Source organism: Haemorhous mexicanus, chromosome Z (assembly GCF_027477595.1).
Source record: "Haemorhous mexicanus isolate bHaeMex1 chromosome Z, bHaeMex1.pri, whole genome shotgun sequence".
Taxonomy (NCBI): Eukaryota; Metazoa; Chordata; class Aves; order Passeriformes; family Fringillidae; genus Haemorhous; species Haemorhous mexicanus.
In genome coordinates this window covers 68,487,850-68,515,402 of record NC_082381.1, presented here as the reverse complement: position 1 = coordinate 68,515,402, position 27,553 = coordinate 68,487,850, and the positions used below count along the sequence as shown (strand labels likewise).

Sequence of the window (27,553 nt, the reverse complement as noted above, 5' to 3'; positions counted from 1 at the left end):
GCAGAATTTGTAGGAAACACTCTGTATTCATCTCTAAGCACCTGTCTGGAAGTGGGTCTCGCTACCATGAAACTAAATGGATTTTTGTAAATTAATCAGCAGAAGCTGATTTTATTCTTACTCCTTCAGTAATGTCAGTTGCATTTTACAGAAGATGGGTATTGGGAACTTGCACAGCTGTGGACACATTTTACGTACATAACTCTACCTCTGGCAACAAAAAAACGTTTTCCTGGTGTACTTCAAGTTTTCAGAAAAGGCAGTGGAAAATTGTGTATATTAAATACATATGATCTGTAAATAATCTGAAAATGTATTATATACACACATTGTCATCAGAATCAGTCTGACATAAACTCAGCAGAGCAGATTCTGATATATGTCCATTCACATAGCATGGTTACAGGTTGAAATTTGCACACTTATTACTTGTAATACTGAGTGAGTATTTTAATATCCTTGTATCCCATAACTAATGTGATAAGGGTGGCAGGCCAGTCTGTAACTCAAGTGTTTAGCAATTTTGGAATCATATAGCTGAATCAGTGACTAATTAAGGTGGATAAGAGCATGAGATCTATTGGCAAGGGGGTAGAAAGGCTGTGCATCTCAACACAGCTTCACTGAGGAAACATTGCCAGCTCCAGCATTGTTCCTGGTGACATGACTGGAGTGCACTGTATGTCTTGACAGTTGTGACCTCACTGCTGCTTGTCATTATTATACCTAACAATAAATTACATATGCATTAAGAAAAGAGTAACATTTGTTAGAAATACTGCAATTTTGATATTAAAATCTTGAGCTTGGATGGGAACTTGCTCAGGGTGTTTTCTTGTGAAGTGGTCACCATAATATGCTTGGTGAGCATGTAGTCTGCTAGCCTGGGATGGGGGGGTGGGAACTTTTATTTTTGTATGATCTGTTGGAAATTGTTACAAAATCTCTGAATTTTTTGCAAGAAAAGCTCAGACTATAATGGCATGAATCAAGTGTCAGTACTATCAGTTGCACTGCTGGAAAATAATATTTGGGGAAACTCAGTGAAAAAACAACTGCTAAAAGCAAAGGCTGTATAATTTGTGCTAATAAATTAGCACTCTAAGTGGTTTTTTTTTCAAATTGTTCAGTAGGTCAGAGCTGATAGCTATAAACAAAATGGATATAATTGTACATGATCTAGAAGAGTAGTTTTAATAATGTGGCTGAAAATTAAGAGCAGTCACATATGAGAAGTATTGAATTAGTGAAGCAAGAATTGAGGACTGATGCCTATAAAATGTATGACCCTGATCTTTTTTTTTCAGATGCCTTTAACAAATGGACAAATGTGCCAGCCTCAGAGGCTTCCAGCAAACTACAGCCAAGTCCATCATCTCCCTCCTCAATCATCAGTCGCAAGACATCCATCTAGAGAGCAATTAATTGATTATCTGATGTTGAAAGTTGCCCACCAACCTCCCTATACCCAGTCCCAGTGCTCTCCCAGACAAAGCCATGAGTTGGCAAAGCAAGAGGTAAGAATAAAATCTATCTGACAGATACAACATCTGCCAGTCAGAGACATTGCTACGTTTTTTTCATTTATTATCATTTCTCTGTAGATGGTGACAGAAGCAATACAGGGATTTATTTCCAGCAAAAGATCTCAGAGCAATTCTGTCCCTCTGATCACACATTCCTTCCAGTTTTGAGAGAAATGTGGTAGAATTTTAACTGAATGCACCAGAAACTTTAACTTGCATTGTTTTACTGAGCTAAAAATTGATTTCTCAACTAAATTTTTTTATCTCAACTTCATTGTTTAGCTAGTAACTGAAGAAAACACAAAGTCAAAATACAGCTTAGGGTACTTTGCATCTGGAATGGTTAAAAAACCTGCAAGTGCAGAAATGTGTATCCATAAGCAAAAATCTATTAAAATGTTGGAGCAATCTGATGCATGCCTGATAATTATGTTTTGTTTATGATAGACAGATGTGTATATAAGAAATTCTTATACCATTTAATGACTCTTTCATTGTGACAGCCTTCTTTCTATATTGTTTGAGGTTTTTTGAGAAAATCCTGATAATTTCATTTTCATTCTGTGCTAGAATAAGAATGTCCACTTCCTGTGGACATTCACTTCCTGAATAAAATAAGTTTCTTATTCAACTCTTCTAGCAAGAGAAAGAGGGCAGTCTGCCATGTTCAACTTGCAGTCAAAGTAGGCATGAGGTCTGATTTTCAAAATTTACCTAGAGGTAGCAAAGAAATAGGAGGAACAGATTCTTTCATATACGCATGTATATTTGCTGGGGGCATTAAAGTAACCTACATAATATCAAAATATCTCTGAATTTAAAGCCCATGTGAATTATTATAATAAGAGTGATATTGGAGTAAAGCTTAGGCACAATGATACACGATGTTATATTGCAATCTTGTTCTGCATTAATATCATGAGATATAATACTCTCTGACCTGGCTTTTTAATTTTTTTTTTTATTTCAAAGCTTATATTCACCTGAATTCCTAATATTTTCATTACAGTAGTTTTGAATATAGATTTTCAGCCAATTCATCTAACTTTGGTTGTAATTACTTAGATTCGAGTGAGAGTTGACAAGGATCCAGAACTTGGATTTAGTATATCAGGAGGAGTTGGAGGAAGAGGAAATCCATTCAGACCAGAAGATGATGTAAGTATTCTATAATAATGCTTCTTGAAAGCCTTCTGATCTATAATGTTTCTCATGTTCAGCAATGGGAGAAAAGTAAGTATATCTATTTCCCAAACCACTACATTCCAGGACTGGAAGGGAGAAAATTGGAAAATTTTGTGGAAAATCAAGGTTGTAGGTGATCGCAGTTGAATGACAGTATAGATGATTATTCCAGATGAGTAGTTTTTGCAGTGGTTAACAGTTCTAGTTATCAGATTTGAGATAGTGAATTGCGGAGTGTACAATTAGGAATCCTCTTATAAAAGAGATGATGATTTAGCCTACAGCTCTATTTCTGGTAGTAGATAATTCATGTTGATATATACATCTGCCAAATTAAACCAAGGTGGATCACAATTACCTTTAAAGATAATTCTGGATTTTTAATATCAGAAAAAGGAGACAGTTTTAAAAGCCAGAGACCTGTAGAATAGTATTGTGTTCTCTTCTACTTAGGATGAAATTTGAAAAAATATTTTGAATTACATCTGTTTGATGTTATCCTGTTATTCATAAATAAGTTGTCAAAAATATTTCCACACCTGTTTTTCAAGGGCATATTTGTAACCAGAGTGCAGCCAGATGGACCAGCATCTAAGCTGTTACAGCCAGGGGATAAAATAATTCAGGTAATGTACTTAATGTAATTAATTACAGTAATGACTTAATTAACTAGCCGATGTAATATACTGGTTTGGTTTCAGTTTGCACCTAAGAGCAGAATGTTTACTTCTTAGATAGATTACCTATCTTTTCCTGATTTTTTTTTCCTTTGGTATCTATTTCTGATACATTCTGGGATGAAACTTTTCATTTTCTGCCACCTAACATGCCAATAAGTGACTCAGACTAAAGCACAGTGGATAATTTTTTTCAAATTCTGAACATTTTTCACACATCTGAAGACAAAAAACAATGGTAAAAGATGTCATTTGAGACAGAGCATGAACATTTCATTAGGCTATACAGTCATTCAGTTGTTGCATTTGTGGTAGTTCACATGTGGTGTTGTGAACAATGGGTTGTGTGAACACCAGCAGCTGCCCCTGACAGCCGCTCTCCACAGTTGCACTCTCCTGTTACATCCCTCTCCGTGCTGCAGCTCTTGCCAGCCTTTGCTGCCTCTCCCCCACTGGCAGGCCAGACATGCACGAGCCCTGGCCAGAGCTGCCCCTTTGCTGTCTGGTGTCTGGCTGGTCACAGCATGCATCTCCTGGCTGCCCATCTGCTGCTGGACAGCCAAGTCAAGCATCTCAGGAGCCTTGGCTTCTGGACTGCAAGCTGTGTTGTTCCTTTCTCTGGGAAGTCTGTACCTATCAGGCCTTTTCTGTATCAGATTTGTTTGAAGTTGTCTCATATGAATGAGCTTGTAAGCTATTGGGGGAGGGGTCAGGGAAATGAACAGTATGTTCATAATGCCTTACTTTCTAAACCAAAATGGGCTAGTGGGACATTTGAAAATTGTTCTAGATACTCTTAAATTCCAGAGCTTGTTAAAAATATTCATCGTATCATGAAAATGTTGATGGAGTCAACTCTGCTGCATTTCAGTTTTCTAAAAACAGAACAAACAAAAAGCCCAAAACCAAACACCCAAACCCCCACTAGTATCTCGATTAAACCACAACATCCTGTGAGCTGTATTCTAAAACAAAGCCAAATTGAAAACTCAGCCTAATTCTTCAAATGAAAGATAAAGCCAAAAGGCACACAAGAAAACTGAACTGAGACTAAGTTGTTCCAGCTAAAAGATGGATTTTTCTTGAGCACGATAAATAATCTCTGCTTGTTTCTCCGCACTGGGGTGAGAGAGGTCCTAGTTCTCTTACTGATAAAGGGGTGGTGATAACCTAACACCCAGGGTTACCAACACATACAGGAACAGGAAGCATGTTAAAACTTTGAAAAAACTGCTAGCACATTTACGTATTTGTAAAGTGGAACATACCTGAAAGGTAATTTCTGTTTTCGTGGTTTATGCCTGTCTTTAAAAATGCCATGCAGACAAATCAAATTACTTAATGAAGTTTTTTTTTTTTATGCTGGCACTGCTTGGGTTTTGTTTATTGTTTAATAAGGAATTCAGTTTGAAAAAGAACTCAAGAACAGGTTGCATTTCCATGCTCAGACAATCAGAAGGCACTTTACTTCTCATAACAAAGAGTATTTTTTTTATGTAACAGCACAATCTTTTTACCTGTGATAGTCCCAGTGATGATGTAATGACAGTCCCACTCTGCCTTGAGCCACTCAGACTTCTGTGGATTTTTTTAATGAATATCATCTCTTCCAAAATGCCTTTGCTATGCTTGATTTTGCAATGTTCTCTGTAAAACATTCAATAGGCATGTATATTACAATGCATGCCTAATACATATTTCTAATAAAAATATACTACATGAGTAATGACTAGATAATTGAAAGTAAGACTTAAGACTAGGCTAGGACATTCTGTACTAATTATTATTTGGAAGTGTTGTTGACACTTTTGCTCTCTGAACACTCTACATAAATCTTCCTCTGCAACTCCTGAAAGATTTAAAAACCCCTGGTTTTCTAACCAAGGATTCAGCAGTTAATAGCAGCGAGTGTTCAGTGATGGGATAAGAACTGTAGCTTTCAAAATGTCACTGCTAAGGCACAGAGAGCATGCCCAGTTCTCTGTTACCATATAAGCAGCTCAGGGGAAAATATGGATGCACAGCTGGAAGCTGTAACAGTTTAAATGGACAAATTTGTCCTTTTGCAACATTTTGCTGACCAGGTTGAGCATGATCTTGCACTGGCAGACTCTGAGAAGTAGAGCCATAGCCATGTTTTCCCTGTCTTTTGTAGGCCAGTTGGGCCTGTCTGTGTTTGTCCAAGAGTAGCAGTGTTGTTTAGTCACACACAAATACAAGTTGGAGATTACCTCAGAATCTAACACAAAAAAATGGCTCCCAGTGCAATTAATGTTTTTGTCACAGGACTCAATTGTTTTAATGTATCACAGGTGCCATTTCTAATATTCTGATACTTAAACCAGGATGTGTCATTTGTAGCACATACGGGATTTTTTGGTGCGGCTGTATTACAGCTGATGAATTAGATGTCTGATGTTAATAGCTTAAAGTACAGTTTTCTTTTGGTTATTTGCAATATTCTTCCAAGGCTGATATGGTAATTTAGTTTTTTGTAGCGTGTGGGTACGAATCCAAGTAATCTGCGGTGTTTTATTCTCCACATTCATATAGAAACCTTAAGGCTCAAATAAATGTACATGAAATAATGAAATATCTTTTACTAATATGGAATAAAGACCGTCATTTTCAATTTTAAATATTTCTTTTTAGGCTAATGGATACAGCTTCATCAATATTGATCATGGACAAGCAGTGTCGTTGCTAAAGACTTTTCAGAATGCAGTGGAACTCATCATTTTGCGAGAAGTTTCTTCATAAGTACCGTGGATTGTGGGGATAAACCAACAGAATTCATTGAAGGACTATGGGGAAACTGAATATTTTGCATATTTTTATACATTAAAAGAACTCAAAAAGAATTATGATCAAAATTTGTACAGGAAATACTGAACTTGTGGTTAAAGGGGGAAAAACCACTGTAGAGAACATACAGGAAATAATTTTGGAAATGCGTATGGTGAATAAACTTGTTTTTAAGCATTATAGCAATTTAAGGATCACTCCTCCAAGAACAAACCTGTGTTGTTTTTTTGTACAGATGGTAGGTTTATTTTTGGATAATTCATACACATTACTAAACTTTGTGCAAGGCTTTGCGAAGCCTCAGTTGTAGCCAATGGACAGATGGCAGGGCTGTCTGTCCTGTAGCTGTTTATTGCCTTTATTTTTATTCACCAGATATTAACGTGTTACGCTGAACCACTTCTGTAGATACGAACGGGGATATGAAGTGTTGGCTTTGCTATGTGCACATTGTATAGATGAATGGGTAGATGGAAGGTGGTGCTGGTTGGACGGAATAAAGGTCAGGTGAAACAATTATTTGCTTTCTAAATCTGGAATCAGGAGAGAAGAAAAAGTGTTTTGTTCTGGAGTGTACGTCTACCAATAGAAAATGCAATAAAAGCTTATGGTGTTTTTTTTTTAGGAAGACTGTAACTACAAATTTGTGATATTATACAGGATTTGTTCTTAATGTAGTCATTGAATATTCATTTGCCACATGTGATTCATGTTTAGTTGTTTTCTTGCATACATAATTTTTTCAACTGTACTGTGGAATTGTGCCCAGAGATTTTTCTCTGCTATGGAAATCCCCAATTTTGTGGAAATGGTGATAATTTTATCTTTATAAAAAAGACTCCATTTTAAGCTGACAGATTTTAAAAATGAAACTGAAATGGCCAGTTTTTAAGATTGTTGCCTGTAATATAAATTTAAACATACGCAAATGATGCAGGAAAGGTTATGAACGGCATCTCGATTTTGTTTGGCTTCTGCATTGCCTTGTTAATCAAAAAGGAAACCATACGCATGGAGCTAGGTAACCAAAGCAAGTTTGTGAAACTTTGAGCAGTGATGGAGAATTGCTGTGGTGAGATGGAGAGCAAAGGGAGGGTGTCCTTAAAACCCACCAGTTCATAATGAGGTTTCTTAAAGGGCTGTTCCTACAGGTAACATTAAATGTGAACTAGACACTTCAGAGTCATTAAAGGGTTTCTAATTACATTAATGTAATAGTGATTTACCACAGGCTGCCTTTGTTCCTTATTACTGTATAAAAGGTTCAATTATGCTTCTATTAATTTTATTTACCAGAAACATCATCTTTCTCCTTTGTAATTGAATAGAGACTGCATAGTCTGCAGTGATAACTCATACACGGTTGTTATGGACCAGGGAAAAGTGCCATAGAAGACCGATAACTGTTTTTAATCAGGGCTAATAATTAGCCTGTCATTGGAGCAATATTCAATTATTGCAGTTCATTTTTAATTATGTACAAGTTGGTAGTTTGGGACAGGTATAAACGCTTTTTTCAACCCAAAAAGTAAATGCTTTTAATAAAGCTAGCAAAAACACCAGCTTCCTTTAGTTTTGGAACAATGAGCTGGAAGAGAAAGGAACTATACGTAGCTAGCAGTAATAAACAGGCAGTACTTTTTTAATAAGTGAACTCCAATATTATTGCACTTCTTTCAAAGATGTTAACTATTGCTTATTGTACTGTGTATAGTTCTAATAATTTTAATTGAAACCCTTTAACAACTCTTTGTATATTTTAATTCTTTTTAGTTGATTTTCAGTAATATTTGCATAGAAAATGATTTTTTTGATATATTAGCAGAAATGTGCTGTATTTTGATAAAATTCACTTATTTTCTGTGTGCTGTTAATCTTAAAGAATGAGAAACATAGCTATATAATGGCAGGCTTCAGTGTTTAGTTGTTATTTAGTTTCTATTTTTTTATTGAAAATGCAAAATGTTCACATCACGTGTTCATTACTTTTAATCATGTTATTTTTATCACACACTGCCTTTTAATGGGGATACATACAGACAAGTCCTAAATGACCTTGGTCTTCTATAAAACCTGTATCTTTGAGAAGGGAAAAGTCCAAAAAGCAGAACTGATTCTTTACTGATCTTGGACTGACTTTGTATACATTTTGCAGTACATTTAAATATATCACTGAGAAATTATACTGTATTGTATTTTGCTTTAATGGTAACAGAAGTTTTAAATGTTGTTGTGTTACTTAATTTTCAGATTTATGTATCACAGAAAAATTCTACCAAAAAACTGTTCGGCTGGTAGAACTATATAAGTAGAGATTTATAGCAAGAAGTTTAGTACTTCTTGTGGAAATACTTGGCCAAAGCTTGTCTTCCGTCAGTTAGCAAATTAATCGTCAATAAAACATGGATTATGCTCATTTTACTCACTAAATGTTTGAGTTTTCAGTGAATTGAAATGTGTTTGTTTTGTCAGTGTCAGTGTGTGAAGGTAAACATGTCAGACTAAATGATTTTGTGGGGAGTGGGAGAAAGAGGACTCCTGAACTGGTCCAGCCAGGATTCAAAAGGAGCAGAGACAATATCAGCACTTTTCAGTTTGAATGCATTGTAAACTACATTTTGAACAGAATAAAATCCATCATCAACCTGAGTTACTCAGCATGGCAGTGAATTGATGCAAACTGTGTTAATTCTTTCTCTTCTTAATAGTTCATTAAAGAATCAGTTCAACTGATGTAATGAAAAGATGAAGTCTCCCACGTATTTATTATGTAAATATTTTTTTTAGTTTCTTTTTTGAATGAATTAAGAAAAAGTGTAAATACTTGAAAGCATTCTATGAACACAGACATAGCAATAAGCAACACAGAAAATCAAACATTCATTATTATTTTGGTTTTGTTTAGAAATATTCCCTTGTCAACAGCTATGTAATGTTTCTATTGATCAGCATTTATTCAACATTCCAAATTTTTGTATATAAGAAGACTGTTTCTGAGGTAACACATGGAGAATAGATAATAAACTAATGCTCTTTAAAGCTGTGTGAAATTGACTTATTTAAGTTGTAGGAAATTCTCCATAATATCAGTTATTAATCTACAGTTTTTGTAGACCTCAGTACTCAATTAATATGCATTAGTAAAGTCTTATTTGTGTTCCTGCCTCTGTGCATCTCAGTGCCCACGGGTCTGTTCTAAGTGATTTCCTTGCAAGACTGGGTTCTTTACAACAAAGAAATGTTTTTGTGAATAACCCCATGTGGTGGGTTTAACCTTGCCTTGATGCCAGGTGCTCACCAAACTGCTCTATCATTCCCCCCCTTCCCTAGCTGCACAGGAGAGAAAATAAGATGGAAAACAACTTGCACATTTAAATAAGGCAGTTTACTAAAGCAAAAGAGAAAGTTTACACACATACAAGCAAAGAGAAAATAAATAATTTTATTTTCTACTTCTTACCAGCAAATGATGTCCAGCCACTTCCAGGAAGCAGGGTATCAGCACAGGCAGTGGTTGCTCTGAAACACAAACGCTGTGAAAAACAAATGCCCCACCTTCATTCTCCTTCTTCTTCTTAGCTTTTCTATCTGAGCTGACATGATACGGCATGAAACAGACCACCCTTTGGTCTGTTTGGGTCAGCTGGCCTATTCGTGTCCCCTTCCAAGATCTTGCTCAACCCCACCCTACTGATGCATGTTGGTTGGGAAGGCAGTGCTGGTGCTGTGCCAGTGCTCTACAATAGCAGCCAGACACTGGTGTGTTATCAACACCTCTGTAGCTACCGGTGCAAAGCAAAGCACTGTGAGGGCTGCTGTGAGGAAAATTAGCTTCATCTCAGCTGGACCCAATGCATCCCAGTCTTGCAATGAAATCAGATAGGGCAGTGAGTGGCTTCTGTCACAAAGAGAGGACTTTAGTTGCAAGTTTACTAGTTTTGATAGGCAGAGAGAAATGCCTAGGTCATCGAGTAGGGTTAAAATTAAGAGTATGCTGAAAGCACTCTGAAGAGGTGTACAAGTGTAATGCAGGAAAGAAATTAAACAGATAGGCACAGAATTTCAGAGGAGAGCTAAATTTGGCTTTACATCCAGTTTTCTTGAAAATCACAAAACAATGTGGTAACACAAATTGTTTCATCTTTTTGTCCTTGTATATGTGGATCTGATATACCACTAACACTATGTTCTACTTCCTCTTACAGAAAACTGATTCTCACTATTAACAGGTTATGGCCCTGATGACCCTGGAGTGTTGGGCCCCTGGTTATTTTAGGTTTTCTATATCTGCTCCCTATTTGGACATGATTTCATAACAGTTTACTTTTTCATCAAGCATCTGAGAATAGTGGGTCTAACTTCTATTTTTCTGCCTGAAGGTACTTTTTCAGAGAGAAAATGTATTTTTTCATATGGTATCACTGCTGCCATGCATTATATTCAATTTTGGAATGTGTACGGAAGATTCTATGGCAATATCTATGAGACTGCCTTGAAACTGTAGCTCTGCTACACCATTAAAACTGCACTACAAGTAGAAGCCTTACATGCAGTGCTGGAAGCCACCAGTTTCCAGCTATTACCTTCTACTGGTATTCCACCTGTAGTTCTGCTAGTGACAGACTGCCCAGGTCTGCACTGTGGGGTCCAAGGCTCTTGAAGCTGTAGGATCTGAAGAGGTCCTGTCTCTCCCCAAGCTACACAGGTTGCTGAGTTCCAAAATTCCTCTGCTTAGCAGCACAGGTCTTGCATGAAAGGTCATGGGGAGGGCCCTACTTGCTCCCTCTGATCCAACAAGCCTCCTTCTAGCACCAGCTGAAGGGTGGGAGGATCACCCTCTCCAAGCAAGGGCAGCTGCAACACAGGCTCCAGGCATGCTGCACCAAGGGCTGCTGACCGCACTTGCTACAAACTGCCAGAGTGTCCCCAGGCCCCAGTGACTCTCTTGCCTTGCACCTGGCATCAGCAGGTCCCTCAAGTTTCTCAGAGGGTTCCTATGAGCATCTGGTCTCTTCTACTGCTGTCTGAAAGCCTCATTTCAAGTACTGACAGCATCACCCTTCCTTGCAGTTCAGACCCTCTTCTCTGTGGGACTCCCTGATTTCCAGCTCTTTGCTCCCTTTTGTTTGCATTTCCTGAATATTGTTTGCAAGAATGTGACTTGTATTTCAGTTCTGCAATCTGAACTATTTGAACTATTGCTTTGTATTAGAGATAAGCATTAAGTAGGGAAAAATAGCAGCTGTTTGGCTTAAAGGAAGAGAAAACATGAAATAAGCACTAAATCTAGTGTTTTAAACAACATCAGAAATTCTGTGCTCAGGACGTTGTGCCTATGGAAAGTAATTTGCAAGTGTGGATAAGCATTACTGAGCTGTGAAAGATTCAGTTAACATATAGCTTTCAATACTTGAGTCAGGACACTTCAGCCCCTCAGATTAATACCTGATTAAAAGCTTTAGAGGTGCACTTGGAACATGCAAGAAAATATATGACAAGGCTGGTAAGGTTCCTGAGAGGGCCAAGAAGAGTTCCTCATGAAAAGTCATGTTGCTGAAGTAACAAAGTATTCTGCATGGCCCAATCATTAGAGCACCAGGAATTAAATTTCTTATAACAGTAGTCTGCAACATCTATTTTTGCAGCTGCATAACACAAGGGGGAGTGTGGCTCTGCGCTGCATCCATTTCGTGAGGCATGGCTGGATGCTGCAAATGGCTGAAATGTTTATGCTTTAGTATTGTTCAAAGTAATTTAAAAAAACTGTGGCAAAATATTCACTCGTTTGCCAGATGTGGAAATACTGACTAGGACAAACCTTTCATGGACTGTCTTTTAATAGACAAAGTGTTAGCAGATGAACCAGATGCTCTATGGAGAAATTTTCATTCAACTGCTAATGTTGGTAATTTATGAAGGAAACTTTGGAGGAAAAAAACCAACATTAAAAAACTCCCAAAAAATGGGTAAAAGCTTTCTACTGAATTATAAGTATGCACTGGCAAAATACAGGATTTTTAAGTATTGTGCCATGGCTCTTAACATCAGTGTTTTAGCATATTCGATTTATTTTCATCTGCAAAAACTTCCACTTACAACAGAATAAGCAACAACTGGTTTTGAATATAGAGAAGATATTTTTTGCTAAGAATGTTTCTGCCAAAAACTACTTCAGCTGAAACTATGGCTTCACCACAGAGAAACTGAGGTTTTCTAAAAAATATTGAAATAGATAGTAACAGCTGGTTAGCTGACATAATACTAAGTCCTGGAAAAATTAAATAATCATGAAAAATTGCCTCATTTGCTATCTGGCATGAGCAATGAATGATGAGGTGCGAGTTGATGCATGCAAGGGTTAGAAACCATGGTAAAACCTCCAAACAGAAAAAGCATCTAAACATTTTTTTTTCTGCTGCATTTTAATTTTATGAAAACATACTGGGTGATTTCCTAACCCTGCAGTAAACAATGTGTGATGTTATTTAATTGCAAATGTAGTTAATCTGTTATAGATTGAATCATTATGTGCTTATATTTTAAGAAATTTGAAGACACCAATAATTTTTTTTAGATTTACTACTTACCAAACTCACTTTGTTTTGTAATACCTCCTATTTTATGCCACTTTCAAAAAAAAGCTGGAAGTAAAACATTAATGTTTATCTGCACCAAATTTTACTCCAGTTTTCAAACTTCACAATTACAAAAATTCTATTATATTCTTATGCCACAAAGAAAACTTCTTGTCCTGCTTCTACAAAATGAGACTGGAAAGGAGAAGAAATTCATCCAAGTGAATTCAGAATTTTCTATCCAACACCTTTGAATTACCTTGTTCAGACAGGGGTTTTTGAGGTTTAAAAACATTATCTCCTTATGTAGAATTACATGCTGTGATTCCCAGCAGGATAACTTCACGGCAAAGAAGAAAGATGCCTTTTTTCATTTCAGTGGGCACCTACCCAAACAGTTCCAGTTGCATGTCCTGCCAGAAAAACAGGAGGTAGCAGATCTCCCAGCAGACACCCAGTTTAATTAAAAAAAAAAAAAAAAAGAAAAGAAAAAAGTTGAGTTTTTACATTTTCCTTTCATTCCCCTACACATACATAGTCACACATATGGGTATTAAAAGTATATCATAAAACTATTAGTTTATCTACTGACATGTAGACTTTTATATGGCTTTTAAAAACGGTTTTCTGAAATCCCCTTTTGAAGAAAAAATGCTTCTGTAATCCAAGAAGTGTTCTCTATAGAACAGATAGTAAATTTCATAAGTAGAAATTTAGTAGAAACCCTGAAAGGTTACTGGATGGAGAATTTGTTTTCAGATTAAGATTCTCAAATCTTAACTGCTTTTGCGCATTTTCCCTCAGTCTCTCAGTGGTGGAGATATTCCTCCTTTGTTGATATGTGCTTGGAGATTCAGAGTCAGCAACACTATCTCAGGTAGTGAGCTAACCCCCTCATCTTATTTTGAAGTAAGTTTAAAAATAATTGTAAGTCAAGAAGAGATACTCCATTTTTGATACGAGCAATTTTATGGGAAGAACAATGTCATTGTAAAACACACTCCTAGAGCTGCTAATGGGACTCTTCTAATTGAAACTGCTATGCTCAATACAGCAATCATGTGTTTGCTGTAAAACAGATAAAAAGCAGATGCAGAAATCTCACAGCTGTTTTGGTTTACCAGTGCTAACTTGTACAGCTGACTGCCATCCAGAGGCAGCAAGTTTAAACTGGTTTCAGCTGCTTACACTGACCATGTAGCATTCATCTGTGAATCTCATCATAGGCAGGATTTTAATATTTCTAGATGTGTAAACTTGAATCTGGGAAAACAATTACTACACTAGAAATTTTATCTGGGAAAAATATTTTCATAATTTTTCTGGGTAGGTATATAAATGGTTTTATACTTTCTTTTAAAATGATTTTATAGAACTTTTGGGATTATAGATGTGGTGGATCGGAGATTACTACACAGAACTAAGAGGTTTTTTTCTGTAAGATGTTTTTCTGTTCTACATGAGTCCTCTTAAAAAAAACTCCAAAAATTATACTAAGGCATGCATAAAAATGAGAGCAGTTACCTGATAAACCTTAAAGGTATAACAATGGAAAGGGGATGAAAGCCACTTCTTGTACTTGGGAAGCACATGGTTGTGCTGGAGTTTAGAATAAAGTCTGTTGGTTTTGAAATGTTCTGAAGTTAACATTTTCTGATTTGTCTGTATTCGAAAGTTAATTCACGTTAATCTGACAAACATATGTCTGTGAAACTGGAACATGAGTGTGAACACAAACAGAACAGAAGAGTATCATTACCAGTAGTTAGAACCTGCAGTCTACCGTGAGTAGTAGGAGATTGGCATTTGAAGATTATGCCTCTTGATTAATTCACAAGAGAAGGAACATTCATGTTGTAGAAGAGAAATTGGTTTCCTGTGTTCTGCATCACTAATCTACACAAAACACTAACACCTTGGTTATACAACAAGGAAAGCGGTGTAAAGTTACTGTTAAAAACAACTTAGGTAGCACAGGCTATACAAATATATTGGCTTTTAGTGGCATTCTAGTATTGCTTTCAAAAGAGCAGTCAAAGAAAAATACTTTAAGGGATATTATGAGACAAAGGTACAAAAGCCTTGAGAATGTCAAGATAAACAGTATTAGCTGCTCTCCCCATGCTCATGAGCCAGTCATTTCAGAGCAGCAGAAGACTACCAGGTGGTCAGGCACAGTTTTCTCTTTAGAAATCCATATTCACAACTCCCAGTCTTCTTCTTCTTGTCAGCAAGCTTGAAAATGGCTGTCAGGGGAATTTGCTCCATCACCTTCCCAGGTACTGAGGTGGGGCTGATTTCCCTCTAATTTTACCAATGCTCCTTTCCTGCCCTTCTGGAATCTAGGGGTGACATTCCCCTCCCCAAACACTATGACTTTGAAAGATAATTAGAAGTGGTCACACAGTACACTGGCTAGATCCCTCAACGCTCACAGAAACATCCCATAATGTCCTGTGACCTTCTGAACCATTCCTTTAACCTGGTTCTCCTCAGCCACGGGTACTTCTTCTTTGCTCAAGCTTTCTCTTTAGTTTCCAGGGCTTTAGATTTCCAGAGGCAAGTTTTACCAGTGCTAGAGGAGTTGTTGAATCTGAAGTTAAATTTCACTTCTCATAAACTACTTAAAACTTAGAACTATTCTATTTTTATCAAATAATTGTTAGCTCTGTGGCCAACATTATTTTTGAAGTCTTTAAGGTTCCATTTAAGGAAAGCTGATGAAACCTGTATAATGCTTCCTTCTTTTACCTCGTGTGATTTCAATTCCCTTCCCCTGCAAGCGCAGCAGATACCAGAGATGTCCACCTCTATCAGACCACCTAGTCTGCCTAAAAGGTGACTTTTTGTAATGAAAAGACTTTTCTCCTGATCCTCTAAAACAGCTTTTACTGTAACTTCCTTCTGAATTGCCAGTATTTTTCTACTGGTACCTGCAATTAACATTACCCAGTAAATGCTTTTTAATCCTCATGGGAAGATCAAAAATAGAGTTTTAGACAAATGGTTAACAGTCACTCTTATTGCTTCATCATTTTACATTTAGGTAACCTGGAATTTAAGTTTACCTCAAAAGACCCTGCATAATGCCTTGTGTTTTGCTAGTTAACCTGACAATCAAGGTGGAAGTGAAAGAATTTACTTACGGAAGCTTTATTTACACGCACAAATACAGTTAATAACAAGGAAAAACAGCTAAACAAAATTGAAAAGTAACTTGTACATGTATTATTCACTTCAAATACAGTTAAAGTTTTCTCTAGGCCTACAGCAATTTGTAAGATCCAGGTCTTTATTGCCATTGCTTAGAGAGATGATTTTTGGACAGTGCTTGTACAAGGATTCCCTTTCTGCACGCCTACTCCTTTTATTTAACTTTTTCTTTCTCAACAGCTCTGAGGGTTTTTATTATAGGAGAGGGAGTCGTTCCTTAACACTTTTAAATTTTGAATGGTTTGACTAAAATAGTCATTATTTGCTTCCAGCCTTTTAGTGGCAGCATGTGTGATCCAAAGCTTTCAGCATCAGATTTTCGGGGGTCTGGGATTGTTGTGTTGGTTTTGCCTATTCTTCTTGAAATACAAATTCATTTATTTTCCAAGCTAATTTTGTACTGTGTCAGGGACTGATAATTACAAAATTTAAGCACTGTTTTGCTTGCTCTGTTTTCAGAGAGCAGACCAGTAGCTCAGAATTTTGTATGTACTGTTATAGGCTTTATCTGAAGGAGGGTATCCCAGTCAGTTCTAACATCACAAGGCTCTTCTTCATGAATTTCAGAGTTCATTTTTATTTTGGACCCTCCACTGAGAGATGCAAGGAGAAAGGATAAGAATATTCATAGCAGAAATAGCATCTACATCTCTCCTAACCATGTTTGGATAAGATGTACTAGTGAAAGCATAACAAAATTTTATGTAAGGTTCTTATACGTAGAATAATACTATCTGTTTCATTTTCTAGAATATATAACAAAACATCTGGAAGCTCCAGTTAAAGTTCTCTCAACTTAAGCTAATTAGAATCTGCCAGAATAGCTGAAAAAAGGGATTTTAAAAGGATTTTTGTAGTTTTGGAATATGGATTTCATTTAGAAAGAGAATATGAGTGCACTGATAATGATTTTGAAATAAGCTCTATCTGAAACATATGCATGAACATATTTATATAAAGTGCATCTCTGACAATTGCTTGGAATTACATTTCTGTAATGTATTAAGCATCAATAAAGGAAGTACTACCCAGACTTATCTATGGAGATTCTGTAACAACTGACCTACTTGCTCAGGGAACTGTCACAAATTTGCAGTATTTTTCAACCCAGACAGCTTAAAAAAATACTTCAATCTCTTCTCAGTTGGGGAATGGAAAGTCTTAGAAACTGCCAGAAACCTTAAACCTTTGAGTGCCAAGACGCACACCTCCGTACCACTAGGAAAAAAATGCAGTTTGATCCTCAGTAATGACATTCCACACGTTAAGCGCCCAGCCTCATTTTCTCCAGCCAACGTAGTTTTTAAGGAGAACTTGAATTACAACTCCAGACAAGGTCCATTTAATTGGGATAGCGATGCAGTCAACTTACAACAGGACCGTTTACAACCCGTTCTGTTACAAGCCCTTCCTGTTTAGACAGAGGGTGTGTTCAGAGGTTTTTTCCCTAGGGTGGTCAAACGGTCTGTCACTAAATGCGGCCACCAAACGCGCAATTAAATGGGAAATCTCATTTTCCCCGGACCTCGCCCCCACAGGGCCCGAGCCGCCCACGGGGTCGCCGCGGCAGCCCCTGGCCCGGGGCGCGTCAGCAGCGGCCGCCGCGCGCGCGCAATAAAGCGCGGCAGGGGAGGCCCCTCACGGGCCGCGCCTCTTCCTGGGCGGAGCCCGGGCCCCGCGCCGGTCCCGCCCTACGCACGGAGGCCCAGCCGGCTCCGTATGAGGTGGCTCCTGGGAAGCGGCGCCTGGGGAAGCGAGCGATCTCCACGCTGCGGGCGGGCCGGAGGCCTCGCCGGCAGGGGCCGCCAGTCCCTCCGAGAACTCTTCTGGGAGCAATCGAGTGTACCGCTAGAGCGCCCGCCCGCGGGGCCGCTCCGGCCGGTGGCGCGCGCCCCTCTCGGTGGGCGGGCCCGCGCCCCCGGGTGCGCGCGGTAAGGCTGGGCAGGCGCCGCCATGATGAACAGCGGCGGCATCGGGGTCCCTTTGGGCTTCCCCCTGGGCCCCACGTCCGTCATCCAGGTCACCAACCTCTCCTCGGCCGTGACCAGCGAGCAGATGCGGACGCTCTTCGGCTTCCTGGGAGATATCGAGGAGCTGCGTCTCTATCCCCCGGAGTAAGTGGGGCCCGTGCCGCCCTCCGCGGCGACGGAGCCCAGGGATGAGGGAGAGGCGCGGAGGGGCCGGGGGGTGGCGGGAAGGGCAGGGGCCGGAGGCCAGAGGCGCCATTTTGAGTGCGGGCACTAGGGTGGCGTCACGTGGTCCCTCCCCTTTGTATGGTCGGAGCTGCAGAAAAAGAGCTGCGCCCGCACTTAAGATGGCGGCGCCGGCCGTTCTCCCTCTTTCCTAAAAACCCGCTTTCTGTGGCTTGTCTGTCTCCTCGCCCACGCTGGGTGCAGGCGAGCTAGACCGGGGAGTTCCAGGCCCGCCCTCGCCCGGCAGCCTTTATTCTCTTACTTTTTTTCCCCCTTCTGCTGGAAGGGCGCTGTGCTCCGTGAAGGGGCCGTTCGAACAGAAGCCAGAGTAGCTGAGGTTTTGCAGAAGGCAGAGGAGGGAACCTGCCCTGCTTCGGAGTTGCCCCTAGTAAGGCTTGTGCAGTAAATTAATCCCAGGCGCCACATCTCTCCCTAAATTATAGCTGTTCGCGTGGCGTCGGCGGTGTGACAGGGGTGCGCTCAGGTGGGAGATGCAGGGGCTTGTAAAATAGCAGTGTTGCATCTCTCGAGAAGACGATGGTCAGCAGTAAAGGGGAGCAGATGAATTTTTTTTTCTCTCGAGGCAGCAGTTGTACTGGGAAGCGAATAATAAATGTGCCTTATAAAACCTTGTATTTTCTTAGAAAAATTAAATCGGAATACGGAAGAGGGCATTATTAGCATCTCGATTCGTGAGCTTTGATACAAAAATGCTCAGGCTAACAAAACTGCGATTTGCAAAAGAGAACAGCCAAAAAAGTTGGTGTTTATTAGTTTTTATGTAGCTACATAATATCTGACTATATGTCAGATGTTATGTAGCTACATAAAACCAACCATTCAGAAAAAATAAATACTTAATATGTAAAGATATGCTTAAAATAAGATATGCCTTACTGATAGCTATATGGTGGATTTTTATACAGTTTTCTAGGGCTTTGTCCTGGACTTGTTCCATGGGTGCTTCTTTACATTTTTGGTTTTCTCGTGACTGAATCTGTTTTTTTGTTACAGCTGTTGTTCTTGTCTTTCACTAGGTTATATAACGGGTTTTAAGGGAAATGGGCACTTTCTTGACATTCATACACAAATAATGTCTGTGCCAATGTACAATTTTGCCAGGGTGTATATACACATAAAATACTAAAATCCAGTACCATAGTAGGGAATAAATTGGGAATGTCAAGGTTGTAATGCTGATTAATTAATTTTTCCGAGCTAGGATGCAGGATTGTTATTACCTGCTTTACTCTTGGTTTTATTTACCATTATTTATGCATACTTGTTAGAAGTATGGTTTTCCTTGCCTCATGATTATGGACATTTGAACTGACTTCCAAACTGATACCTTAGGAGAAAACTAAGTATGCCTATGAAGCTCCAATGCCTTTCTGTTGACTTTCTGAAAATGTATTTAAATAATATTGTGATAAATTTATAAAATAGTATTTGATTGACAAGTGAATTGGAAGCAAAGGTGTCCCAGACAAAACATGGATCACTATCAGTTTCCAGTACAGTAAAGTCTGAAGATGGTTTGCAGGATGTAATAGGTCTTTTGCCTTGGGTATGTACTCCAGTATGCTAGCCACTGCCATAGCTTAGTAGTGTTATCTGTTTAGCAGGAGACCAGTGACACCTGTAATTGGATTCTTGGTTCCTGACATGCACAGATAGTCCCATACACTTGTAACCCAGTTGAAGTCTGCCTTTCAGAGTAGGCTTCAAAATTATATGTGTAGCAATGAGTCTTCAGGTGTGGCCTTAAGAGGATTTTTGAACAGTTAGATGTTGAAAAACTTACTGAGCAGCAATTGGGTTTTGGTAGAATGAATTGTTTGAAAGCATAGAGTCACAAACTGTCTCTATTAGGTGTAGAAAGACCTGCTGTGTAGTACTGCTTGCTACTGAATAGTCTGGAGTGGTCTTGGAAGCTGGAACTCTGTTTGTGAATAAACTTTTGATTTAACAGAAAGTTGGGTGATGGGCTGGTTTGTCATAACCCTTCCCTAGTCAAGGGCGAGACTGGATTGGCCTCCGTGTTCTGCCGTCAGGAACTCTCCTCTGGCTGCAGCCCAGCAGGCTTGAGAGATGGAGACACATGCCATCCCAGACCTTGCCAATGGGGTTTGGGGCCTCCTCTAGTTTGGAGCCTAAAAGTGTTCTCTTCATGAACCAGAGTATTTGGGCAAAGCCTAGTTTAGAATTGAGGGCTGCCAGCCAAGTCACTCTTACTTGTATAACTTATCCATTCTGACACAAGTGGATGGGCCACCTTCACTTAAGAGACATCTCATCTAAAGGGGTTGTCATCTGTATAGTCCAATAAATAGAATCGTTATATCCTGCAGTGACAGCAGTGTAGGTGAGGCTTCTGAGGCAAACCACAAAGAGCCTTATTTAAACTGATCTGCACAATTATTCCATAATATTCTGTTTTAAGAAATTATTCATTTCTGTCATGTCCTCCATCCCTCACACACCCCACCTCCCTGCCCCACTTGAGAAAATATGGACAGTTAGAGAAATGTTTCATTGCCTTTTTTTTATTACTGTAGATTTCTGAATAGGTCTTTCTTAGGAAATACTTTGGTTCATTTTTATTCTGTTAGCAGATGAATGTTGCTGTCTTCCCACAAAGTGAAACAAAAATGTTAGAAATGTCCAAATACTATTTAGATATTTATTTCCTCTTAAATTTTTTTCCTAAAGAGACTAACTGAATTTTAGTAACTTTGAATCAGAGGTGTATGAGTTGCTGTTTGACATTAAGGCTGTGTAACCTAGGGAAAAGATCATGAGTCTCCCTTAATTCAACCTCAGTAAAGGCTAGCAAAAAAAGGCAACAGAAGGAGTTAGAATAGGACTTAACTGTTTTAGCAAAAAGTCTTCTTAATAAGGTTGATGGGAAGACTTTTGAGGCCCCCTTCATAAAAGGAGAGGACTCGATCACTGTTAAGCCTTTTAAAATTTTAGATCTCTTAGATCTTAATAGTTTCCCTTGGGGCAACTTTAGTGTGGTTTTAATAGAGAGCATCACCTTGTAGAGAATTTCTCCTTTCTAACCTCTGGAATGCACTTGGTATCAAGAAGTCTTTGTAGGGCCTCATTTGCACCAGTGTTCAGACATCTAATATTTTTTAACGTACTGTTCACATAGCTTTTGTGTTCTGAATCAGGGAATACAGGAGAGTAAATCTTACAAAAACACACTTGATAGTGCAGGCCCTATAGATGTTAAAATTTATAGGGATTATTGAGGGGGATGTCTAAAACTCTGTGGAGCAGAATTATATTTTTGAGTTGGCAATGAAAACAAAAAAGGAAAAAAAAATCAGGAGATATTAGAAGTCTTCAGCAGTGTGGACCATAGAACCTTCAGTGGGGACCTCAGCCATTTGGGCTATAACACTGAGGGATGTATTGAAAAAGAAACAAGCAAACACTGTACAGTGATGACAAGAAACCCCAAGACACAAGCTCCTCCCTTCCCTTAGAGTCCTCTCCCCCACCAAACCAAAGCAAATAAAAAACTACCTGTGGCCATAGAAGTCTATGTGGTGCTCAGAGTATCTCTAGAGTACTGAAAAAGTCACAGCTGGCTGTCACCTCTGATGTTGGAAACTGGTCTCAACCGAGATCTTAGAGCTGGCTCAGAAGCTGTTCTATGCAGTTATTTCCTTCCTGCATGTGGAAACTTGAAATGGTAAAAGCATTTCCCACCACAAATAAATAAAAGTGAGCAGAAGAAATGTAGATATCTTGTAATGTTTCTCTGAATTGTATGAAGTTGACTTTCTCATTGATGTGTCTCCCACTCCCTGTTCAGTTCCTCCCCTGTGTTGTCTTGTCTTACAGAATTTTCCATCATAGATGTTTCTGAATGCCATTCTAAATTTAGCCATCTCTAGATATTATACATTTGTGCTGCTGTCCTACTAGTCAGAAACATAGTAGTCTGCCTGCCTCAGGCTTACATTTTTGGTATATTTTTATAATTAATATGATGAGATCATGTGTCTAAAACTTTTGATTTCTATCTAAATCCTGAAATCTAATAGAATTTCATAGGATAACTGGGGAAACAATGACCTTGGAATTCAAGGGGACTCCAAGATGGGCTGTGTTAAACTTGAACTGCTGCTGGTGCTTCCAGAAATTTGACAAGTGTTTCCGTTTTGGTTGAGACAGGACCAGGGTGAAACAGTCTATGCAACATTTTTCCATGATTTCAAATGAAGATTGCTGATCTTCCAGCAGTACTGCATTCTCTCTTTGAGTATTTACCCATACTTCCTTCACGTAAAGAAAGAAGCTGCTAATATAAAGGTTACAAACCTTGACTAGGGAATCAATTTTTAATGCAAACTTACATGGTTTTGATCAAGTTTGCAATGTTTACATGTTCTCTCTTGGCATACGGTGTAATGGAAAAGTGAATTACAAATTTTCTTCCCTTTTGTAGCCAAATGGTGAGTTGCTCCTATTTCCTCTGCTGTTAGTCCATGCTGCATTGTGTCAAACTGAGGCAAATGGTTTTTGTTACATAAGTCAGCTAAGACCCAGTATTTGAAAGCCCTCTCAAGAACTGTTTTTATCTTTGTAAGAATTAATAAAACTACTTTTGTGAAAGCCAGAGAGAGAATATTAGTTATTACAGGCTAATATCTGAAGGGCCCACCAAAAAATGGCATGATTTGTTGTCTTTCCTAAAAAAAAAATTATTTTCAGAAAAAAAAAGATAAACTAGAAAATATTTCCTTGATAATGGTAATTGCCAAGTAAATATGCTCCTTAAAATAGTAATTTCAAATGTACTATTCAGTGTTGTATAGCCAGATAATAGAAGAAAATTAGTCTTGTTAATTAGTGATTTTGGCTTATGTAAGTTTTCATTAAAAACATGCTCTTTTTTTTTTTTCACTGATACAGTAAGTGGCAAGTTAGTAGATTCTATACTTTAGGCTTCCTTTTCTAGGAAAAAACTTTTTTTTTTTCCTAAGGAGTAATAGTTAAAAATACATGCATACAATTGTGACTAATTGTTGTTTTTTCCTTTTATCTTACAGCAACGCACCTCTTGCTTTTTCCTCCAAAGTATGTTATATTAAGTTTCGTGAAGCATCGAGTGTTGGTGTGGCCCAGCATCTAACTAACACGGTTTTTATTGACAGAGCTTTGATAGTTGTTCCCTGCGCAGAAGGTTGGTATTTTAGGCATTCTTCTGTATTGTTGGTCTTTGTTGTGTTTGTTAGTTGTTTAAAGCTTTCTATGTAAGGTTATGCTCTGTTGTTGTTTCATTTTATTTTATTGCTTTTTGGGAAAAAAAGGCCTTGAAATAAAATTGAAAATTGAATGAAAAAAGCCCCGATTATACATGTTTAATTGAAATTCAGCATTAGCAAAAAGATAGTTGGTTTAAGTTGTGATAACTCAGCTTTCTGTAGTTATTATGTATTTTGGAGGAAAAGAAAGGAAAATAATTCCTTACACTATGGTTTGTGTAGGCAAGTGTGTTCACACACAGAGTTCTCACTGAAGTCAATGGAGCTCTGAGAAGTTCAGGCAATTTCCTGACACACTTAACATTGCAGTTTGAATCTTAATGTATCACCTTTGCTCTAGAGATTTTTTTGCTGATTCGTGCTTTTTTAAAGATACTGATTATTTCTGCATCTTTAGAGTGAATCCCAGTTTTGTCTTACAGATGTGGTATACTCATTTGGCCATTTTAGAGTCATCTAATCCAAGATACTTAGCATTCAAAATACTGTTTGAATATAAATGTTTATCTGCTAGTTTAATTTTTAAACAAACATTTTTCCTTCTTGTTACAGTTGAAAATGTTACTTCATGTGCCATAAAAAAATTTCCTTATGTATACTGGTACTCCTTTTTTGTTTTGGCTATCTATTTAAATATGCAGTGATCTGTCCAGAATGCTCCCATCATAAAATGTTCCTAAAAACATTACTAATGTAATGTAGTTGCATTAAAAGTCTTCATGAGATAAAATACTTGATGAATACTACATTGACAGATGTTCCTTCCCCTAGCTCTGAGGCCATGCTCTTACAGATGTGTTGACAATTAGTGTTGTTAGTAGAAGCATCCTAGATTTGAATAAGTTGCATGAAGCAGGGTAATCCTGTGGCAGGCATATCAATGGATTTAGGCAGAGCCCCATTGACTTCATTGGAATCACTGTGGAATTTAGCCTCTGACTGGTGCTGGACCATTTGCCTCTTTGGAATGGAATCATTCCAGCTGATGGAGTGAACCTGACTTTACTTTCAGCTTGGCTACTGTTCAGCCATGAGAAACTATATGTAGAGTGATTGAACTGTAAACTGCAGCAGATCAAGAAATACCTATTCACATCTCTAACTGCAAGAGTCAGATTTTGTTTATTAATATCTCTAACTGCAAGAGTCAGATTTTGGTTCCAAAAAATACTATTGACTTCTTGCAGTTTGTTAACAATGGTCCCAGAGTACCATGTTTCAGTGTGTTTGCTGCATCATGATCTAGATAGTGTGAGATGAGTGCTGCTATGATACTCATCTGGGACGTTCTTAACAAACTGACAAGTCTCAAAAATTTCACAAACTATAAAGGTACTTTCACTAAAGGCCATATTGACCTGTAGTGTACTGCCTATTCTTGTAGCTTTCTTAGGCAGGTGATACAGCACATACAATTATCTTTGTAAAGCCTAGGTTTTTAGTTCCTTTCTTGTCTTGTTTTGGAGACTCTTTGTTTTCATATTTTTAACTTGTTCTTAAACCACAAAGAGAATATTGCTGTATGCACTGGAAAGTGTGTAGAAGCTAAGGGCACAAGAGTCTCCAATTAAAGAATTGCCCCTAAATAAATAGACTAAAGATTATTCAGAATCTTAGTTTTATATTTCATCAATAAGATCTTAACACTGGTTCAGTATTGCCAGAGAGGGAAGATGGCTGCCTAATGAGGGAACAACACTTCCTGGTGTTTTTCTTGTGATGAGATCAGATCACTGCCTGACATGATATGGCAACAGGCAGGTAAAGCTACGTTTTCCTGTGTCTTTTGTGGTAGACAGTGATTAAAAGGAGAATAAGTCAAAATTCTGACAAATCTTTTTCCAGCTCTATTCATAACTGGCTGATCAGCCATTTCTGAGAAAATATGATCACTGTTCAGAATCATTCTGGACTCCACAAAAATATATGCATAATTAGGTGAACAAGGTGATTGGGTTTTGAGGTTGCTTTTTTGATGTCAGAATACTGTTCACTGCAGCTTTTTGTATCGGAGTCACTCATTTACAAAAAGATGTGAATTTTACAAATTTAACTTTCTGATTAATTTATTATTGTGTGGAATAAGTATGGCTTTGGAGACCATGGCACAAAGGTTTTATCACTATGTATCATATGATGCATTGCTAATGGAGTCAGTGCACTGGATCATGGGTTTTAAAAGGAGTGATGGCTCTTTATCCTACCGGGAGGTAAAATTATACCATTGACCAGCATTGACAGTAATAAAACTTTTAATGTGTGAAGTTAAACATAGAGGAGAGTTAAAATGGAAATCTAAAAACCTGGTTCAAAAAAATAGAAAAACCCCTGAAATTTGGAGTGTATTTAAAGAGTGGTAAATCAAAAGAAGAAATCACTGCAGAATGAAATCAATGTAAAGTATGTGACATTTGATGAACAATTTAGCAAAATGTTATTGTAAATGAAGTAAGACTATTAAGCTGTGGAAATACAATTTTGTGTGTGTGTGTATTGGTAGGTTTTTCTTTAAATATGCTTTGAAAATGCAAAGGTTGAAAGCTAAACAAAGATGCCACCCTAATCTTTCTAAATTTTATGTCCACATTATCTGGTAGATGGATTTTGACTATTAATTTGGTTTTGTATGTTTTCTCTGTGTGATATTTGTGCATTATTAGATGACTAGACTGGCCAAGGCAGACCTGTTACACTTGCCTGAGTTAGGCATTGTTTGCCATGCCACTAAACCTGCCGCCAAGTGAAACCTTCATGGGGGAAATGAGATCGAAGTCTGACCTGCTGAAGATGGACGCCCTGTCTCTGTTTTTATTTTATTTTGCTTTCTTTCCTTTGTTTCTTTTATTTTTACTTTATTTTGTCCCTTTTTTGTTTTGTTCTGTTAAATCTCTTTCCCTTGTACTTGTGAACTGGTACTTCAGTTCTGTAAAATGATGTTTGTAAAGGGTTCACGGTGTTTGATTTTGAAGTTGACTTGAAGCTGCTTATGAATGGTGGATGGTATACGGAGAATTTAGAATATGATTCGTTTTTAGTGCTCTGAATTAAGGATGAATTTGATTTGGAATTTGTTTAAGTATCTAAATTCAGCAGATGAGTACATTGTGTCAGAAGACAGGAATAGTGTTTCAAGATATATTCTTTCATATGTTGTGCTTTATGAGTTTATCTTGGAAAAGGACAGTTAAAACTCTTACTTCTGGAGAAAGCAACTTTAGAAAGTGAAGTCATAATATTTCTCTGCTACTTTCCTTAGCAGAGTGTTCTGTTTTATGTTGCACCAGCTATTTATGTCTAACATGATGAGTTTAAAATAATTATTTCTGAAACTGAACTTTAATGAATATTGAATATGAATATGTCATGAAATATTTGTTTACTTCTGATGAAACCTTGCTCCAGTGAGGTCAGTGGTAGTAAGATTTCATCTTTTTTTTTTTCTGTAGCTTTCAGAAAAAACTATTTACCACTCATAAGTACAAATGCAGCCTGAAGTTTTGGTTGGAGTGTGTTATGTGAGACACCTTGTCTTTTAACACTGTTACTTGTGGGAAGATTGAATCAGTTCTCTTTGTGTGTGTGTGTGTGTGTGTGTGTGTGTGTGTGTGTGTTGCACTCTCACATGCTCTAGTAGTGATTATTTCAGGAAGATGTTTCAAAAAACCCCCTTAAGTCAGAAAAAAGAAGCAGGGGTGGGGGGGGGGGTTTCCAGTCATCCCAGAGTCTCAGAAGTCCTGGCAGTTCATGTTGGAGTGACTGATCCCTGAAGGATGTTCTTCTTGTGAAACAGAAGTGGTTGTGGACAAAGTGGTGTGTCTAGTCCTCAGACACTGCTCTTCCCAGCAAGCTGCACTGCGATCTCTTGGTTTCACTCCTTTCACCAGACTCTGCACTGCAGCTGGGAAGAGCTTTGATTTGTGATCTTTGTTGGATTTGGCTGTGACAATTGTAATTGCCTGTAGCTGTAATCTTTTTATTCCCTTCTGCTAAATCCTAAGATTTATGAGTTGGATATAATAGAAATTATTTTATTTCTAATCATACATGTTCCCTTGATGTAAAATAACAGGAAAATAATGACCTTTTTTAATGTTT

The 27,553-nt window shown here is 38.0% G+C and overlaps 2 protein-coding genes and 1 long non-coding RNA gene across 13 annotated transcripts in view; 2 read left to right on the top strand and 1 right to left on the bottom strand.

Moving 5' to 3' along the window:
• The window catches only part of ERBIN (erbb2 interacting protein), a 116,844-nt gene extending 107,907 nt beyond the window's left edge, over nucleotides 1-8,937 (top strand). For all 10 annotated transcript variants that reach the window (XM_059836518.1, XM_059836526.1, XM_059836523.1 and 7 more), the window contains 4 exons: nucleotides 1,308-1,517; nucleotides 2,592-2,684; nucleotides 3,263-3,337; nucleotides 6,041-8,937. In XM_059836518.1, coding sequence (XP_059692501.1) covers nucleotides 1,308-1,517; nucleotides 2,592-2,684; nucleotides 3,263-3,337; nucleotides 6,041-6,148 — 486 coding nt within the window. In that variant the 3' untranslated portion in view covers nucleotides 6,149-8,937. The remainder of the gene's footprint in view (nucleotides 1-1,307; nucleotides 1,518-2,591; nucleotides 2,685-3,262; nucleotides 3,338-6,040) is intronic.
• Nucleotides 4,895-17,648, bottom strand: LOC132322183 (uncharacterized). Its single transcript, XR_009485037.1, has 3 exons — nucleotides 13,028-17,648; nucleotides 9,654-9,712; nucleotides 4,895-5,035 (listed from the first exon to the last, which is right to left on the bottom strand). It is a non-coding gene; the product is annotated as an uncharacterized LOC132322183 (long non-coding RNA).
• A 143-nt stretch (nucleotides 17,649-17,791) lies between these two features.
• SREK1 (splicing regulatory glutamic acid and lysine rich protein 1) overlaps nucleotides 17,792-27,553 on the top strand; it is a 32,989-nt gene continuing 23,227 nt past the window's right edge. Inside the window, exons 1-2 of one of the 2 annotated variants that reach the window (XM_059836528.1) lie at nucleotides 17,792-18,095; nucleotides 23,243-23,376. In XM_059836528.1, the coding sequence (XP_059692511.1) occupies nucleotides 17,935-18,095; nucleotides 23,243-23,376 (295 nt within the window). In that variant the 5' untranslated portion in view covers nucleotides 17,792-17,934. Of the gene's footprint in view, nucleotides 18,096-23,242; nucleotides 23,377-27,553 lie in introns of those variants that run through there. The other variant, XM_059836529.1, reaches the window with a different exon arrangement.